Here is a 15,583-nt window from a genome sequence, read left to right as displayed (position 1 = left end):
ACAGTTGTGTTTTTAAGATTATCCCCAATGTTGGTTGCTATCACAAAAGTTACCTTCCAAAATTACACTCTATGTTGGTTCTTGTTACCACGGTTATATATTTAAATAATATTAATTAATAATAATTATAACCTATGTTGATTGTTGTTAGCACAGATATCTTTCTAAGATTATACCCTATGCTGGTTGTTATTACCAGAGTTATCTTTCTAAAATTATAACCTAGGTTGGTTGTTGTTACCACAGTTATCTTTCTAAAATTATAACCTAGGTTGGTTGTTGTTACCACAGTTATCTTTCTAAAATTATAACCTATCTTGGTTGTTGTTATCACAGTTATCTTTCTATAATTATACCATATGTTAGTTGTTGTCACCACAGCTATATTTCTAAAATTATACCATATGTTAGTTGTTGTCACCACAGTTATCTTTCTAAATTATACCATATGTTAGTTGTTGTCACCAGTCATCTTCGTAAAATTATACCATATGTTAGATGTTGTCACCACAGCTATATTTCTAAATTATTAAATGAATTATAATACATACTTATTATATACTGACTTTATATGTTTTTCAATGACGTTGCATCTTTTAAAAAAACTGTTAATTTCCATTCAAGTATAAAAAGTTGAAACTATATAAAGTCAGTATATAATAAATGCGTATTATATTTCATTTTTTTCAGAATATTTGAAGTTATGATTTAAAAACGAAAGACGGCGAAGAGTCATCATCTAATGGATTTATATTAATAAATCTGATGAGTTTAAGATTAATGGAATGAACTTAACTCATTTAGTTCAACAAAATTTTTTAAGATTTTATAGTTTTATTTTAAAGTTATCTGAAAACGTTAATTTAAAACAAGAATAGTTTTTCTCTTAAGAAAACGTTAACAATTTTCATTTATAAAAAACCTTAATCAGGTGCACTGAATTTATTTATCATTTCACACATTTAAATAATACTTCTAGAAAACTTGAGCCAACCTGTGGGCAGGCTGTATTAGTTGTCCAATCCTCTATTAATTCTTATGAGGGAACTTTTAAAGAGCTGTGGACATTGTTTTCAATCATATCTATAACGGTATTCATGACCAGTTTGTATCAGTACTGAAAATTGTCTCAGTGACTTCAATAATAATGTCGCCGTTATTATGTTTCTACAACATACCGTCTTCCATTATTGACTATAAGGTATGGCATTACTGGGTTCAGTAATAGCGTTGTTACCAAGGGGCATCACTCCCTCATAGTAGACAACAGAGTGTGTCATTGTTGGGCTCATTAATAGCGTTGTTACCAATGGGCATCACTCCCTCATAGTAGACAACAGAGTATGTCATTGTTGGGTTCAGTAATAACGTTGTTACCAAGGAGCATCACTCCCTCATAGTAGACAACAGAGTATGTCATTGTTGGGTTCAGTAATAACGTTGTTACCAAGGAGCATCACTCCCTCATAGTAGACAACAGAGTATGTCATTGTTGGGTTCAGTAATAACTTTGTTACCAAGGGGCATCACTCCATCACGGTAAACAATAAAGTATTTCATTGCTAGCTTCAGTAATATTATTTCCTTGTTATTTTGCATTAGGTGATACAGACCCTCCTATGGATAGGACTTTGATTGTGATCGAAAGGACAAGAATAAGCGTCACAGTCTATTCACTTTTGGCTACCTTCTCGATCCTGGGGATCTTGCTAGCCAGCGTATTTCTAATAGTTAATATCCGCTATCGAAACCACAGGTATGTGAATTTTATAAATGGTTAATTAATATATTCATTTCACGACAATATTCCCTCACTGTTTATATATTGTATTTTCTCACTGTTTATATGTAAAAAACAAGACAAAAACGCTCGTGTCGCTACCACGATGGCCAAACACAAATTACATAAAAATGAAGAATTTTATCTTAGTGAATATTAGATAGGAATAGAAAGATAAAGTTCCATAATCTGGTGATCCGATTGAGGTTTAACAACTTGGACTCAAAAATCCTCGCCATATGGCGGTACAATACTCAGTAAGGAAATTACTAAACTCAAAATTAAGTTGATGAATACTTTATGTATTATTAGCTCTATAGATGGGCTACAGTGTAATTTAGGTAAAACATTAAGTTTAATCTCTCCCTTCTTGACATTAAACACGCACTTTGTAAAACTTGGCCTGAACTAAATATTAGGCCTAGTCTACTCTTGTCACCAAGTTAAATCATTTTATATGCCTGAATGATGGAAAAGAAGGAAGAAGCCTATGTCTCTTGTATCAGTGAACCGTATAGTTTACGTATAACGTGTTTGATTGTTTTCTTCACAATTAACCTATTTATGGATATTTAAAATACATCTTACATAAATTTTACAACTTTATTATTCTATATTATTCAGTTTACATCCTTGTTAACTTATTATTATCTTTTCCTATAACAACTAATTAATCAAATTCAATAACTGTGATACAGGAATATCAAGATGCCAATGTTAAACCGGTAAACTAAGTCCAGTAACTCTGTTTTAGGAACATCAAGATGTCAAGTCCATATCTGAACAACCTCATTATCATCGGCTGCATGTTGACTTATACCAGTGTCATCTTACTGGGTATGGACAGTGGACTCACCAGCGAGAAGAATTTCCCCTATATATGTGCTGTATGTAAGATTATTGTTTTACTTTACAACTATCTGTAGTAAAGATAAAACGTCCTACCAGTTATTGTCCAGTGTTTGATTCTCTTAAATGTGAAGCTTACAAGAAAAAACATACGAGAAGGAAAGCCAAAAAAAGTACAAAGGCTTTAATTTGTCGAGTTCCAGTGAAAACAGAATAGCGAGAAGTACAGTAAGAAACTTCTGCCATTTACATTTAAATTCAACTTAGCTAAGACTAAATTCGTATAAACCACTGAGGAAGTGTGGGCTATCAGAAAACTTTAGAGGTGTTTCGCGGCTTCGAATCTCGACTGGACTCACTGTTTATCCTACAGAACTTTGTGATACCCTTAAAAATAAGTGTACCTCTATAAAAACACCTTGATTCAAATTTTTCAAAACGGAATTCAGAATAAACAGATTATATGCTTTAGAAGTTACTGTTATATGTAAACTGAGACTGGCTCTAATCTGGGTTCGAATTTTTTCCTGTTTCTGATTGTTAATACATTTAGCAGAAAGTTATTTTGTTAATTGAATTTATAATTATTGTGAACCTCACGCATGCCCACTGTGAAGCCATGCAATTAATTAAATTAACCACCTAGTAAAGCACTGTATCTATCGCGGGAATCTAGTCTGGAACTCTATCATTACAAGCCTTCAAAATTGCGGATGAGTTAAAGGGAATAACATACAAAAACGTTTTTGTTAGTTTCATTTTTGGGGATAAAAGAGACTTTTTCGGTCTCATTCTAAACTTTCCTATAAAGTTTATAACACGTTTCCAATGGCCGACCGTATGCTGCAAGGTGTATAATGGATTGGCTTTCATTCAAACATTTTAATTAAAGTATGAGAAGAGGTTTTTAATTACATTATTTTTAAGTAATATTTGAGTTTCTAATTTTTTAAGGCATGAATGTTTTTCAGATAAACTTGGAAAAAATATATACAGGGTATCCGGAAACGACTATTACAAAACTAAAGTTGAATAGCTTAGTTATTTGAGATAACAACAAAAAATGAATATAAATACCAGCAGTAAGTTTGTACGTTTTGTGTTGTCATAGTAATCTTAGGTTTGTTCTTCATTTGACAAACTAACTGTTACTAGAAAATCGTAACAACACATACTACAAGAGTTATTTGTTCCATAACTCTAGAAACTCCTGATTACACTGCACAACAATTTTTTTGAAAAGTTTTGCTTCCTGAAAAGTTTTTGCTGATTGTGACAGGTACCTGGTGGGTATGAACAAATATAGTTTTGGTTTTGTTTCATCACGTAGGAACTCTGAGAAATAGACAGTTAACTGTTTACCGGCAATAACGCATTTAATTGCGTTTATGTTTCTAACACGCTCTTAAGTTCAACATAATTAAAAGTGTTTTGCTCCTGATTTTCGTTTGTATTAAATGCCCGGTACATCACGTTGCAGTGTCCAACAGTAGTCAGCAAGCATTAACGGATTTCAGTTGCCCTGATATCGTTTTTCCATTGTAGCATGTCCTGGTGAAACTGAAGATTTCAATAAAACGGTACGTGATGGGCAAATTTGGATGTGTGTTTCGTGATAAGTAGCCAAAAATCTATAAGGAACACCCAACAGTGTTCAAGAAGCAAAAACTTTGTTGTGCAGTGTTTCTTACAAAGAGCTGTCTTCCAATAGGATGGAGCGCCAACCACTTTGCTCGAATTGTCAAAGTAATTTTAAACCGAACTTTCCCAGAGTATTGGATTGGTAGGTTTAATCACTTTAAAATTTCATCTCTGGTGATGTTTGAAAACAAAAGTCTACCATATAACAAATCAAAATACCTTGAAGAAGAGGTATAACTGATTCGTTATGCTGTCTTATTAATCTATACTGCTGTGTTGGAAAATAGTTTCTCAAAATACAGAATTAGATTAATTGTAGCGAATGTTAGAAGTCCAGTAATTATTAAAACTGAAATTTGAAGTCCACCACTTACACTTATATTCAATTTTTATGGTTACTTCAAATAACAATAAAGTAATTTTTTTTTAGATTTTATAAAGTTATTTTTTGAGATCATGTATATGTGCGTGTGTGTGTGTAATATTCGTTTTTTAAATAAGTATAAAACATATTCTGTTTTCTAGGCACGAGCTTGGGTGCTGATGTCGGGTTTCACTCTAGCCTTTGGTTCCATGTTTAGTAAGACCTGGAGAGTCCATGCCATTTTTACTGACATCAAGTTAAACAAGAAAGTAGGTGTTAGCTACTGTTCCAACAAAATTTGTTAGCCATTTTTATCTTCTTTTCCTTTACTGAGTCTTATATGTTACATAGAACATAAAGAACCAAGATATCTAGTCAGCAACTGACGTAATAGAAACGATTCACCAATTATTAAAATATAGAGGTCGCTTTATTTCTTGTGATATAGTGAAATCTGTAACATTATAGCACTTTACTGTAATAATAATAACACACTACAATGTGTTATATAACAATTGTAACACACACTACACTACCTTACTGTAACAACTGTAACACACACTACATTACCTCACTGTAATAGTTGTAATACACACACATTACACTATTCTACCATAACAGTTGAAACACACACTGCAGTATTTTAACAATTGTAAAACCCACTACAGTACTTTACTGTAATAGTTGTAATACACACACTACACTATCTTACTGTAACAATTGTTAGATACACATACCACACTATTTTACCGTAACATTTGGAACACACTACACTATCTTACTGTAATAGATATACCACAGTGTGACAGTTCCAACATACATACCACACTATTTTACTGTAACACACACACAACAGTAATTTGTGTGTAACACCCTACAAAACACTCAGATATGGACTGACGTGTTAGGAAGTGATGTACTTCCCTTTCATTAGATTACTAGACGTTGATTATAGAGATTTGTTACTTATCTTTGTTAATATCCCCAGCTCTTTCTCCACAGGCAATCAAGGATTACAAACTCTTCATGGTCGTTGGTGTTTTGATGATCATTGACGTCGCCATCTTAACCACCTGGCAGATTTTTGATCCATTTTACCGAAGAACCAGTCTCGGCCCTCCAATGGTAAGAACAACAGGACGTTAATTCTTACAGAGTTTTTCGTAAAAGCCGTTTTTATAAACTAAAGAAAACAAAAACCCGACGCCACAGAAATTTAAAAAAAGATCTAACACTATAGTTCGAAAATTGTTAGCGAAACAAAAATGTTCAGATGGGGTATAATGTTTCGTTGTGGTTTACATAACAGGTGTAAAAAAATATTAATGTTAATACATTCTTATTTTAATTTTAATGGTCATGTATGGTGGTATCGAAGTACCAACTGGTTAAACTGGCTATTTTATTATTAACATACGTCTAGTGATGTGTCATGCATTATGATGCTTGAAGTAACAACTGGCTAAATTGGTTAGCTTATTATGAACAGACACGTTTTTCATACATCACAATACTGCAAGTAGCAAGTGTTTAAATTGACTAGTTTATTATGAACAGATATGTTTTTCATACATCACAATACTGCAAGTAGCAAGTGTTTAAATTGACTAGTTTATTATGAACAGACACGTTTTTCATACATCACAATACTGCAAGTAGCAAGTGTTTAAATTGACTAGTTTATTATGAACAGACACGTTTTTCATACATCACAATACTGCAAGTAGCAAGTGTTTAAATTGACTAGTTTATTATGAACAGACATTCAGGTGTTTGTTTTCTTACTTATTTAAATATTTGATCCAAGCAGTTATTTTCAAGAGAATGATTCTCCTCTTGTTATATTTTCATGCACTGAATATAAAAACGTACACTGAAAAACACTTCAAAAAAGAATAGCCTTAATATAATACACATAAAGAGAGTTTAAAACATAACAAACTTACAGTATATTAGATCATTAGTCAAATACTATACCATAATTAATCGTTTTATTTTTATTTTAAATATTATAAGGACACATTCTGTTAACCAATAAATATAGAGGTCAAAGACCTCTCGTGACTATTTTTTTAATAAACTAGAAACAACAATAAGAACCAACAGAAGACAGAAACCAGCTGTAAATACCGATATATATCGACAGTTAGAAGTGTCATTACAAGCTGTTTAGATGAATGATAGCCGTCGTGTTCATCTCGTTTCTATTCTCTGTCTGGATCCATTACTTGTTCAGTCAACGTGTGCTTCCTTCTATGTCAAACACAGTTCACTCTTCTAAACTGTACTTTGTACCAACGGTCTTCTGTGTACCAGTAAGTAGAATGATAAAGAAATGGTTAAAGCTGGTCTTCTACCAAATAAAATTACAACTGCTTCCTGATGGAAGTTCTTTTTGGTCAGTGGCCAAACTTCTACTTCATGGGTCTTTTTATCCTTAAAATAATATGCATTTAGTGTGAGAAAGTGCTTTTACTGGAGTTTTTTTTCCTTTTATAAAGACAGTCTAAGTATATCATTACATACAGAGATTTCGTTTATGTTTTATAAACTTATATATACATGCCGCGACTGTTGAAGCTCTGTAACTAAACAAAGTTTATATCACGACTGTTGTAATACTATAACTAAACAAAGTTTATTCCACGACTGTTGTAATATTGTAACTACACAAAGTTTATTCCACGACTGTTGTAGCACTGTAATTACACAAAGTTGACAGCAGGACTAGAAACTTATACGGAAGTAACCAATGTTGAATCAACTACAAACAACAATATAATTAAACGTTAGCACAAAATGGGTGAAGGTGGTTTACAACACGGTTAACACGTAGTGTGTTCGACGATACAATTGTACGCTTTCACAAAGTATATGAAATATCCTCCCATAAGTAAAGAAATATCGATGTCAGGAATTGTTTTCATGAATAGTTTTTCATACCTCACTAAACGTTGTTAGAAATGTCTGCTGTGGGGTACAGTCTCACTATTAGATTGGTTAGAACCACATCTTATGATCACATTAATAATTTTAGAAAATTGAAAAGTTCATCAGAATTGAAATGATTTTCTCTTTCATTCATTAGCCGTCACCCAAGAAGAAAGATGTGGTTATTATCCCAGAAATGGAGTTCTGTCAAAGTGAAAAAATGACCATTTTTCTGGGATCAATTTATGCCTACAAAGGTCTTTTGATGGTATGTGATTTTAAGTGGGTTATGCCCATAAAAAACCAAATTTGAAAGAACTGGTGTCTTCTGTTAGGTAAAATAACTTGAACGTTTTTTATTAAATAAAGTTAATTAAAGCACACAGTCTCTTTAGGTTTTGTTTTTTACTTTTCAATTAGTGTCTACAGTGCTTCAATTACAATTTTACTTTCAATCAAATTCAAAGGAAAACAGTAGAAACTACCGCTTTCGAAAACGTGTATTTATATATTTACAGGAATGTCTTGCTGGAATGCTAATTTCTAGCAGTGTTTGTTGACTTTGTTTTTCAGGCGTTTGGCTGTTTTCTAGCCTGGGAAACACGACATGTCAGTATTCCTGCGTTAAACGACTCCAAATATGTCGGGATGAGCGTATATAATGTGGTCATCATGTGTGTTGTCGGTGCTGCCATCTCGTTTGTCTTAAGGGACCAACAAGATGCAGCATTTATTATAATATCTGTCTTCATCATCTTTTGTTCCACTACAACGTTGTGCCTCGTATTTGTACCCAAGGTAAGTGCCTTCAGAGACTAGATGACTGTCTGCACGTTTTACACTAATTTCTTAAGGTACTGTTTGGACTTTTTTGGGTATCGGGAGTGGCTACTATAATTAACGTGCCCAGACTGTGAATCTGGGGTTCTATAGTTTGCTACCTATTGTTGCAAAATCGAAATTTTGGGGTCGTAGGTGCTTTAAAAGAGTTACAGTGAAATCTCAGTATCAGACAGACTAAAAGAGCCCAAAGGTTACTGGTGAGTTTGTCAGAAGCTCGAAAGTTAGCGGAGAAGGCTATTGACTCTTTCTCTTCCTTTTATATACGAGTTCAAAATTATTGGCTCTGTGCTATATTGTGAAAAAAACATATAGAGCTTTAATTACCTGTTTATAAAATTCGTGATGTCCAACGGTTTAATAAATCATCTGTTTGATTTTACAGATATAATCATTTTGTGTCAAAATCACTGTATTTTTGTAAGTACTCTCATGATAAATATTCTGTGTAATTCAAATCTTGTTATTAGAATAGCACCAGGAAATAACGTGATTTTACTGTAAGTACTAAACTAGAAACATTGTACGTGTCTCACGTCTAAAGGTAAAATGACACCACTTTGTTTTAGTCACAACAGTAGGACTAACTCCCAATGACCAATGTTATTCCAGGAACGATGTAAACTCACGCCTTAAATTAGGTTTCTGCCGCCAGTTGCTTTAGCACCAACACTTAGCAAGCAGGTAGATGTTTTTGAAACTTCGAAAAGTTAAAATAACTCCTTCTAAGCCCAATAAAAAAAAGTTAGAATTGATTGGTTTATTACCAGTACTCTTTACATATGCGTAGTGGGGACTTTATATCAATCATCAGAGCGCTCTGCATGGAAAGAAAATGTTTCATAAAGATTTTAACGTGGCCCCTGTGTGGCATGTTTTACAATAGGTGTGTGTTGTCTTATAGCAAATCCACATCGGCCTATCTGTTGTATCCACCGAAGGGAATCGAAACCCTGATTTTAGCGTTGTAAATTCAAAGAATTATCGCTGTTCCAGTGGGAGACGTTTTACAATAAGAAACACTGCATATCCAGTTTATTACTTTCGTACAAATTGAAAAGCAGTAGTTGAGAAACTGCGCCACCTGTAGAACTGACAAAAAGTTATTGCGTACGTTTTCAATAACTCGACGGAAACTTACACTTCTAACAACTTAACGAAGCCTCCTCGCTTTATATCCAATCACGTTTGTTTGATTCTAGATTCTTTTTTACAAGTGACAAAAGGCAGGGAGTTAATCAGCATCACTCACCCCCAAATCTTGGACTACTCTTTATCAACGAATAGAGGGACTAATAGTCACATTATAACGTACATACTCTGTGGTTGGATTCGAACCCATAATCGTTAGATTGCAAGTCGACTACTCTAACCACCAGGCCATTTAACGAGACAAACATGGTGGGAAAAATTACAGAGTTTTGACAAATAAATCGTATTACCGCATCTTTTCGTTACACTTGGAATGTAAAAATATTAACTGATTTTTATTAGCAGTGGCTTAAAAATTCCTAGTTATTTCTGTTATGTTATTACAACGGACAAAAAATATAAATCTATATATTGTATTTGTGTAATCACTGAACCGTAATTGCAACATTCATAGTATTGAATAAAGTAATGTCAACTATTTTAAAAAAAGAAAATGATTCGGTTGCACTTCAAACCGCTGCATCCTACATAGTCTATTTGTTATGTTACTCAGAACTCAACCTGCGGGCCACAGGTTTGAATCTCATAATCGAAAATGTTCCCCTTTCAGCCGAGAGGGCATGATAAAGTGAGGGTCTATCCACTCTTGATGACAAGAAACTCACTTGAAATAAAAATGTACCTCAGAACGACTGGTATGGGTATTAACACTTTTATTGATAAGCAGAGAACAACGTTTCGATCTTCCTAGGTCATATTTAGGTTAAGAAAGAATTGTTGCAACTGACCATTGCCGGACACATGTACAGGAACGGAGTATAAACGGGTACGGGATTGTAAGGGGCGTTGCGGTTGGATGTTAGGTTATTAATTGGTATAGTTATAAAGGTGTTCCTTTATATTGGTTTAATTCTGGTTTTAGTTGCTGTATAAGTAGGGCTTCTTTTATTTTGTGTTTGTTTATATTTGTTTCTCTACTTAGTATATGGGAGTTTTCTACGGTTATGTTGTGTTTATTTGATTTGTCAAAAACGTGTGAAGGTGTTTTTCTTTTTGTTATTTGAATCTAGTTTCCATTTTTCTGTTTGTTTCTCCAATATAGAAGTCATGGCAGTTGTTGCATTATATCTTATAAATTATGTTGGTGTTGTATTTGTCGGTGTAGTTTTTATATAGCATTGACTTTAGTTTTGTACCTGGTTTCTGAATAAATTTGGTGTTTACTGGTTTGTTTGATTGTGTGTTTGTTTGTTTTTTGAATTTCACACAAAGCTACTCGTGGGCTATCTGTGCTAGCCGTCCTTAATTTAGCAGTGTAAGACTAGAGAGAAGGCAGCTAGTCATCACCACCCACCGCCAACTCTTGGGATACTCTTTCACCAACGGATAGTGGGATTGATCGTCACATTATAACGCCCCCACGGCTGAAAGGGCGAGCATGTTTGGTGCGACCTGGATTCGAACCCGCGACCCTCGAGTCGAACGCCTTAACACACTTGGCCATGCCAGCCCTATGGTTACTGGAATGTTGTGTTTTAAGTTTTTTTTCAAATGTTGGTTTGTTTTTTCGCTGATGTCTGGAACATAGGGTATGCACCAATGTAAGGCTTTGTAGTCTGCTGCATCTTGAGATTTATTGTTCTTTGTTTTTTGTTTATCTAGGTGTGTGCGTATAATTTTTTCAACGGTTTTTTGAGAAAATTTGTTGATGTTGATGAAGTGTTGTTTTATTTTGTTGATTTCATCGTTAATACTATCGGATGATCATAGTTTTGTGGTTGTGTTTATTTAGTTTCTTAATATGTTGATTTTTTGTTTTGTTTCATGTGCTGAGTACCAGGGAATGTGTAATAAAGTGTGGGTGACGTTTCTGTGGATTTCTGTTTTGAATTATGTATTGGTTCTTGTGATCTTGAGGTTAACAAATGCTATTTGGTTAGTTTTTCCTAGTCACATGTGAACTTTAATGTTAGGGTGTATCGTGTTAACGTGATTGAGAAAACTAAGTGTATATTCTGTAGATGTGAATCCAGCAATTGTATCATCATTATACCTGTACCACTATAGTGGTGGGTGTAAGGCTGAATTGATCGCTTGAGATTCAATCTGTATCTTAAAAATGTTGACTAGAACTGGCGACACGAGATTCCCCATACTTAGACCATTTATTTGTAGGTAGTTTTGGTCATTGAACATAAAGTTACTTTTGGTTATAGTGAATTCTATAAGGTTTGCTAATTGGTTACTGGGGATGTGTATCAATAGATTGGGGTGTTGGATATAAAGTTCTAAAGCTGTCTTGTAGGATTCAGTGGTTGAGACGTCTATGAAGAGGGAGATTACATCAAACTGGCCAATAAGGGTTTTTGATTTAATTGAATAAGAATATATTTAAAGTTGAAAGAGTCTTTGAAAAAGGAGCCGGCTAATGTTATATGTTTACAAAATGCCCACACTATACATTTTCCGAGGTTGCAGTTAAATGATTCGTAGGTCGACATTATAGGTCGTAGTGGACAATCAGGTCTGTGAGGTTTGTTGGCTGCCGTATAGTCGTGGAGTACGTGAGTACGTCTTTCGTAGGTAAGAATAAATATTTTCTGAGATTGTGTTGGTTTTTTTCATTTGTAGTAGCATTTTGTTTAACTGGTTTTCACGTGTTTTTGTTGGATTTGTGTCTAGTAGTTTAAATTCATTTGTATTTGATAAGATATTCATTTCTTTGAATGTATTCATTTGTGTTCATTATAACTACAGTATTGCCTTTATCTGCTTTTAGAATTTTGACGTTGTTGTCTTGTTTTAAGTTTTTTATAGAATTAATATATTTTTGAGTGAGGTTATTTTTTAGATTTCTGTGAAATTATGTCGCTAGTTTTGTGTGAAAATTCTTTGAAAAGGTTGTTTAAGGTACTGTTTTGAGGTGATTCGAGGAAATAGATGTTTACAGTTCTACCTGGAAAGATAGGTTGTTGGTTGTCGGTGGAATTGTTGTCTTCTTCTTTCTGGTGGTTGTTTTATTGATGTTTTCGGTTTGTGTAGCATTTCTTAACCTCAAGATCATTAGAGCTGATACACAATTTAAAACAGAAATCCACAAAAAAATCACCCATATCGGATTATACATTCCCTGGAACTCAGCACATTAGACAAAATAAAAACTCAACATATTAAGAAACCAAATATACACAACCACAAATTATACACACACACCTCGCCCATCAACAAACAAACAACAATAAATCTCAAGATACAACAGACTACAAAGCCTTACACTGGTGCATACCCTATGTTCCAGATATCAGCGACAAAACAACCAACATTTGGAAAAAACTTAAAACATAACTTTTCAGTAAACACCAAATTTATTCAGAAACCAGGTACAAAACTAAAGTCAATACTATGTAAAAACTACACCGACAAACACAAAACCAACATAATTTATAAGATGTAATGCAACAACTGCCATGACTTCTATATTGGAGAAACAAGTAGAAAAATGGAAATTAGATTCAAAGAACACGAAAAACACCTTTACACGTTTTTGGCAAATCAAATAAACACAACATAACCGTAGAAAACTCCCATATACTAAGTAGAGAAACAAATATAAACAAACGCAAAATCAAAGAAGCTCTACTTATACAGCAACTAAAACCAGAATTAAACCAATATAAAGGAACACCTTTATAACTATACCAATTAATAACCTAACATCCAACCGCAACTCCCCTTACAATCCCGTACCCGTTTATACTCCGTCCCTAATACATGTGTCCGGCAATGGTCAGTTGCAAAAATTCTCTCTCTCTTAACCTGAATATGACCTAGGAAGGTCGAAACGTTGTTCTCTGCTTATCAATAAAAGTGTTAATACCCATACCAGTCTATCCCACTATTCAATTAGAATAGCCCAAGCGTTGACAATGTGTTGTATTAACTAACTGCTTTCCCTATAGTCTGTCATTTAAAATTAGACAGCCAGCACCCAAAATTCTGGAGTAGCTTTGCACGAAATTCAATAAACAAACGCTAAAATTTTGGGTTCGATTCCCCTCCACTGACAAATCTTAAATAACCAATTGTGTAGTTTCACGCTAGAACAACGACAACGTTATTTCAAGCGTTATATGAAATACGATGTATATATGCACATAGTTTTTACGCAAAGTAATCACATAAGAAATAAAGTTTTAACAGCTCATTCTTTTGTTAACATGAGGACTAGTTAGTTAGTACTGTAATGTATTTACCGTTGTACATTTATTTTAGTACCTACGCTTGTTTCATTATAGTTTTCTCTTTGCTTGTGACGTACATTATTGACTATGTATTGCGCTAGTCCCATTTGTTCTCGAAATTTGTAAAACGATCTTGAATGTAAAAAGCAACAGCACTTGTTTGACGAGAATGTTGTTGAAAATTATAGAATCTTGCGTGATTGGTATATAAAAACCGACGCGCTAAGGGACAAACAAGATATAGTACTTGAACAGCTACAGCGAGTATATAAGCCTAGGAAGCTATAATTGTGATTAACAGCTATAAATCGGTAAACTACAGAACTGGACCAGGAACGTTTATAGATTTCGAACATTACAAACTATTCAATATTAGTGAATTACTTCGGACGTTAGTATTTCTACAAAGACATTAAATACTCCCATCGGTAAGAACTGAAACTGTAGCAGTGTGAGGCCAATCAAGCCTAGCTGGATTATGTAAAATGTAACATCATTAACTGAGAATTAATTTAATGAACGACTTGGCTCGTCAATAAAATATTCAATTCTAGACCGGATATAAAACTCAGTATTGTTTGTAAGCTTGTAAACTCTTGTATATAAACCATCATTTGTAATAACTATTAGTAATAATGTTATTATAAATTATATTGTTCTTATGTTTGTACATTAAAATATATTTGTGTATAAAAAGGAGATGGTATCAATCTTGTTGTTAAATAACATAACTTTGATACATATTAACATTTGTTATTAACTTCTAAATTTGAATTTCCGGTTATTTGAAATAGTAATATGTTAACATGCGTAGCATAATAAATCGAAGACTTGTCCGGAATAACGAACGTATAATAAGTAACAGGATACTGGACAAGTAATTTGAGGATCATCGGTTCAAATCCTATCACCAAACATGCTCGCCCTAATAGCCGTGGAGGCGTTATATGTGACGGTCAGTCCCACAAATGCCTTTGTTCTTGTCTAACAAAGATAGATACTCTATCTCCATTTGCACTGGAAGCAAAGAAACAGCTAAACTTTATTCTACTAGTTACGTTGGTATACAATTATACTATATAGATATTGAACGTGTGATGGTGTTATAGCTTAAAATTTAATCATTTTTGTTTTTCACAACCTCAGCTTGTAGACTTACGACGTAACACTGATGCTGGAGATAAAAGAGCCCGAGCCACGATGAAGCCCTTCAAGGATTCAAGCAGGAATCTGGAGGAAAAAATACATAATAAAGTTAAAGCTCTTGAAGGTCAAGTGTACAGACAGAAACAGATACTGAACGAGGTACTTGAAGTTACCATCATTCACTTTCAACAGAATAGCCACTCTCAGGGAATTCCGCGAAATAATTAACTCTAGATTTCAGAGTCTGGCTTCAAATTATTCAAAATATTTTTCACGCAATTTTATTAAGCTAGAAGTCGCTTGAGTTACTTCTGGCTCATTAGTAAATACAGTGGATGACGTATGTATGTCTATATCTAACGGTTTGTTGATTAACTACCTGTACCTCCCCAAAATATCACGGGGCCGAATAACATCATGGAACGCGCCCCTTCATCTAATGAGATACCATAAGTGACGGTCAATCCCACTTTTTGTTAGTAAAGAGTAGCCTAAAAATGGTGTTTGATGTTATTGAATAGCTGCTATCCCTTTTACTTATAAATTGGAATGGCTAGAGTAGATAGTCCTCGAGCAACTTTGTGCGACATTCGATAAAGAAATAAACTAACTTGCGTCCGTTAAAATTCAGTGTTATAA

The 15,583-nt window shown here is 33.8% G+C and overlaps 1 protein-coding gene across 2 annotated transcripts in view; it reads left to right on the top strand.

The window, feature by feature from the left end:
- LOC143238610 (gamma-aminobutyric acid type B receptor subunit 2-like) overlaps positions 1-15,583 on the top strand; it is a 149,922-nt gene that overhangs the window by 126,903 nt on the left and 7,436 nt on the right. For both annotated transcript variants that reach the window (XR_013020667.1, XM_076478981.1), the window contains exons 10-16: positions 1,603-1,756; positions 2,535-2,667; positions 4,796-4,903; positions 5,637-5,759; positions 7,723-7,833; positions 8,139-8,363; positions 14,945-15,103. Coding sequence is in view for 1 of the 2 variants with exons in the window: in XM_076478981.1 (XP_076335096.1) it covers positions 1,603-1,756; positions 2,535-2,667; positions 4,796-4,903; positions 5,637-5,759; positions 7,723-7,833; positions 8,139-8,363; positions 14,945-15,103 (1,013 nt within the window). In the remaining variant the exon portion in view is untranslated. The remainder of the gene's footprint in view (positions 1-1,602; positions 1,757-2,534; positions 2,668-4,795; positions 4,904-5,636; positions 5,760-7,722; positions 7,834-8,138; positions 8,364-14,944; positions 15,104-15,583) is intronic.

The sequence above is a fragment of the Tachypleus tridentatus genome, chromosome 13 (assembly GCF_004210375.1).
Source record: "Tachypleus tridentatus isolate NWPU-2018 chromosome 13, ASM421037v1, whole genome shotgun sequence".
NCBI lineage: Eukaryota > Metazoa > Arthropoda > Merostomata > Xiphosura > Limulidae > Tachypleus > Tachypleus tridentatus.
The sequence above is the reverse complement of the archived record's forward strand: the minus strand, read 5'-3'. Positions and strand labels throughout refer to the sequence as shown.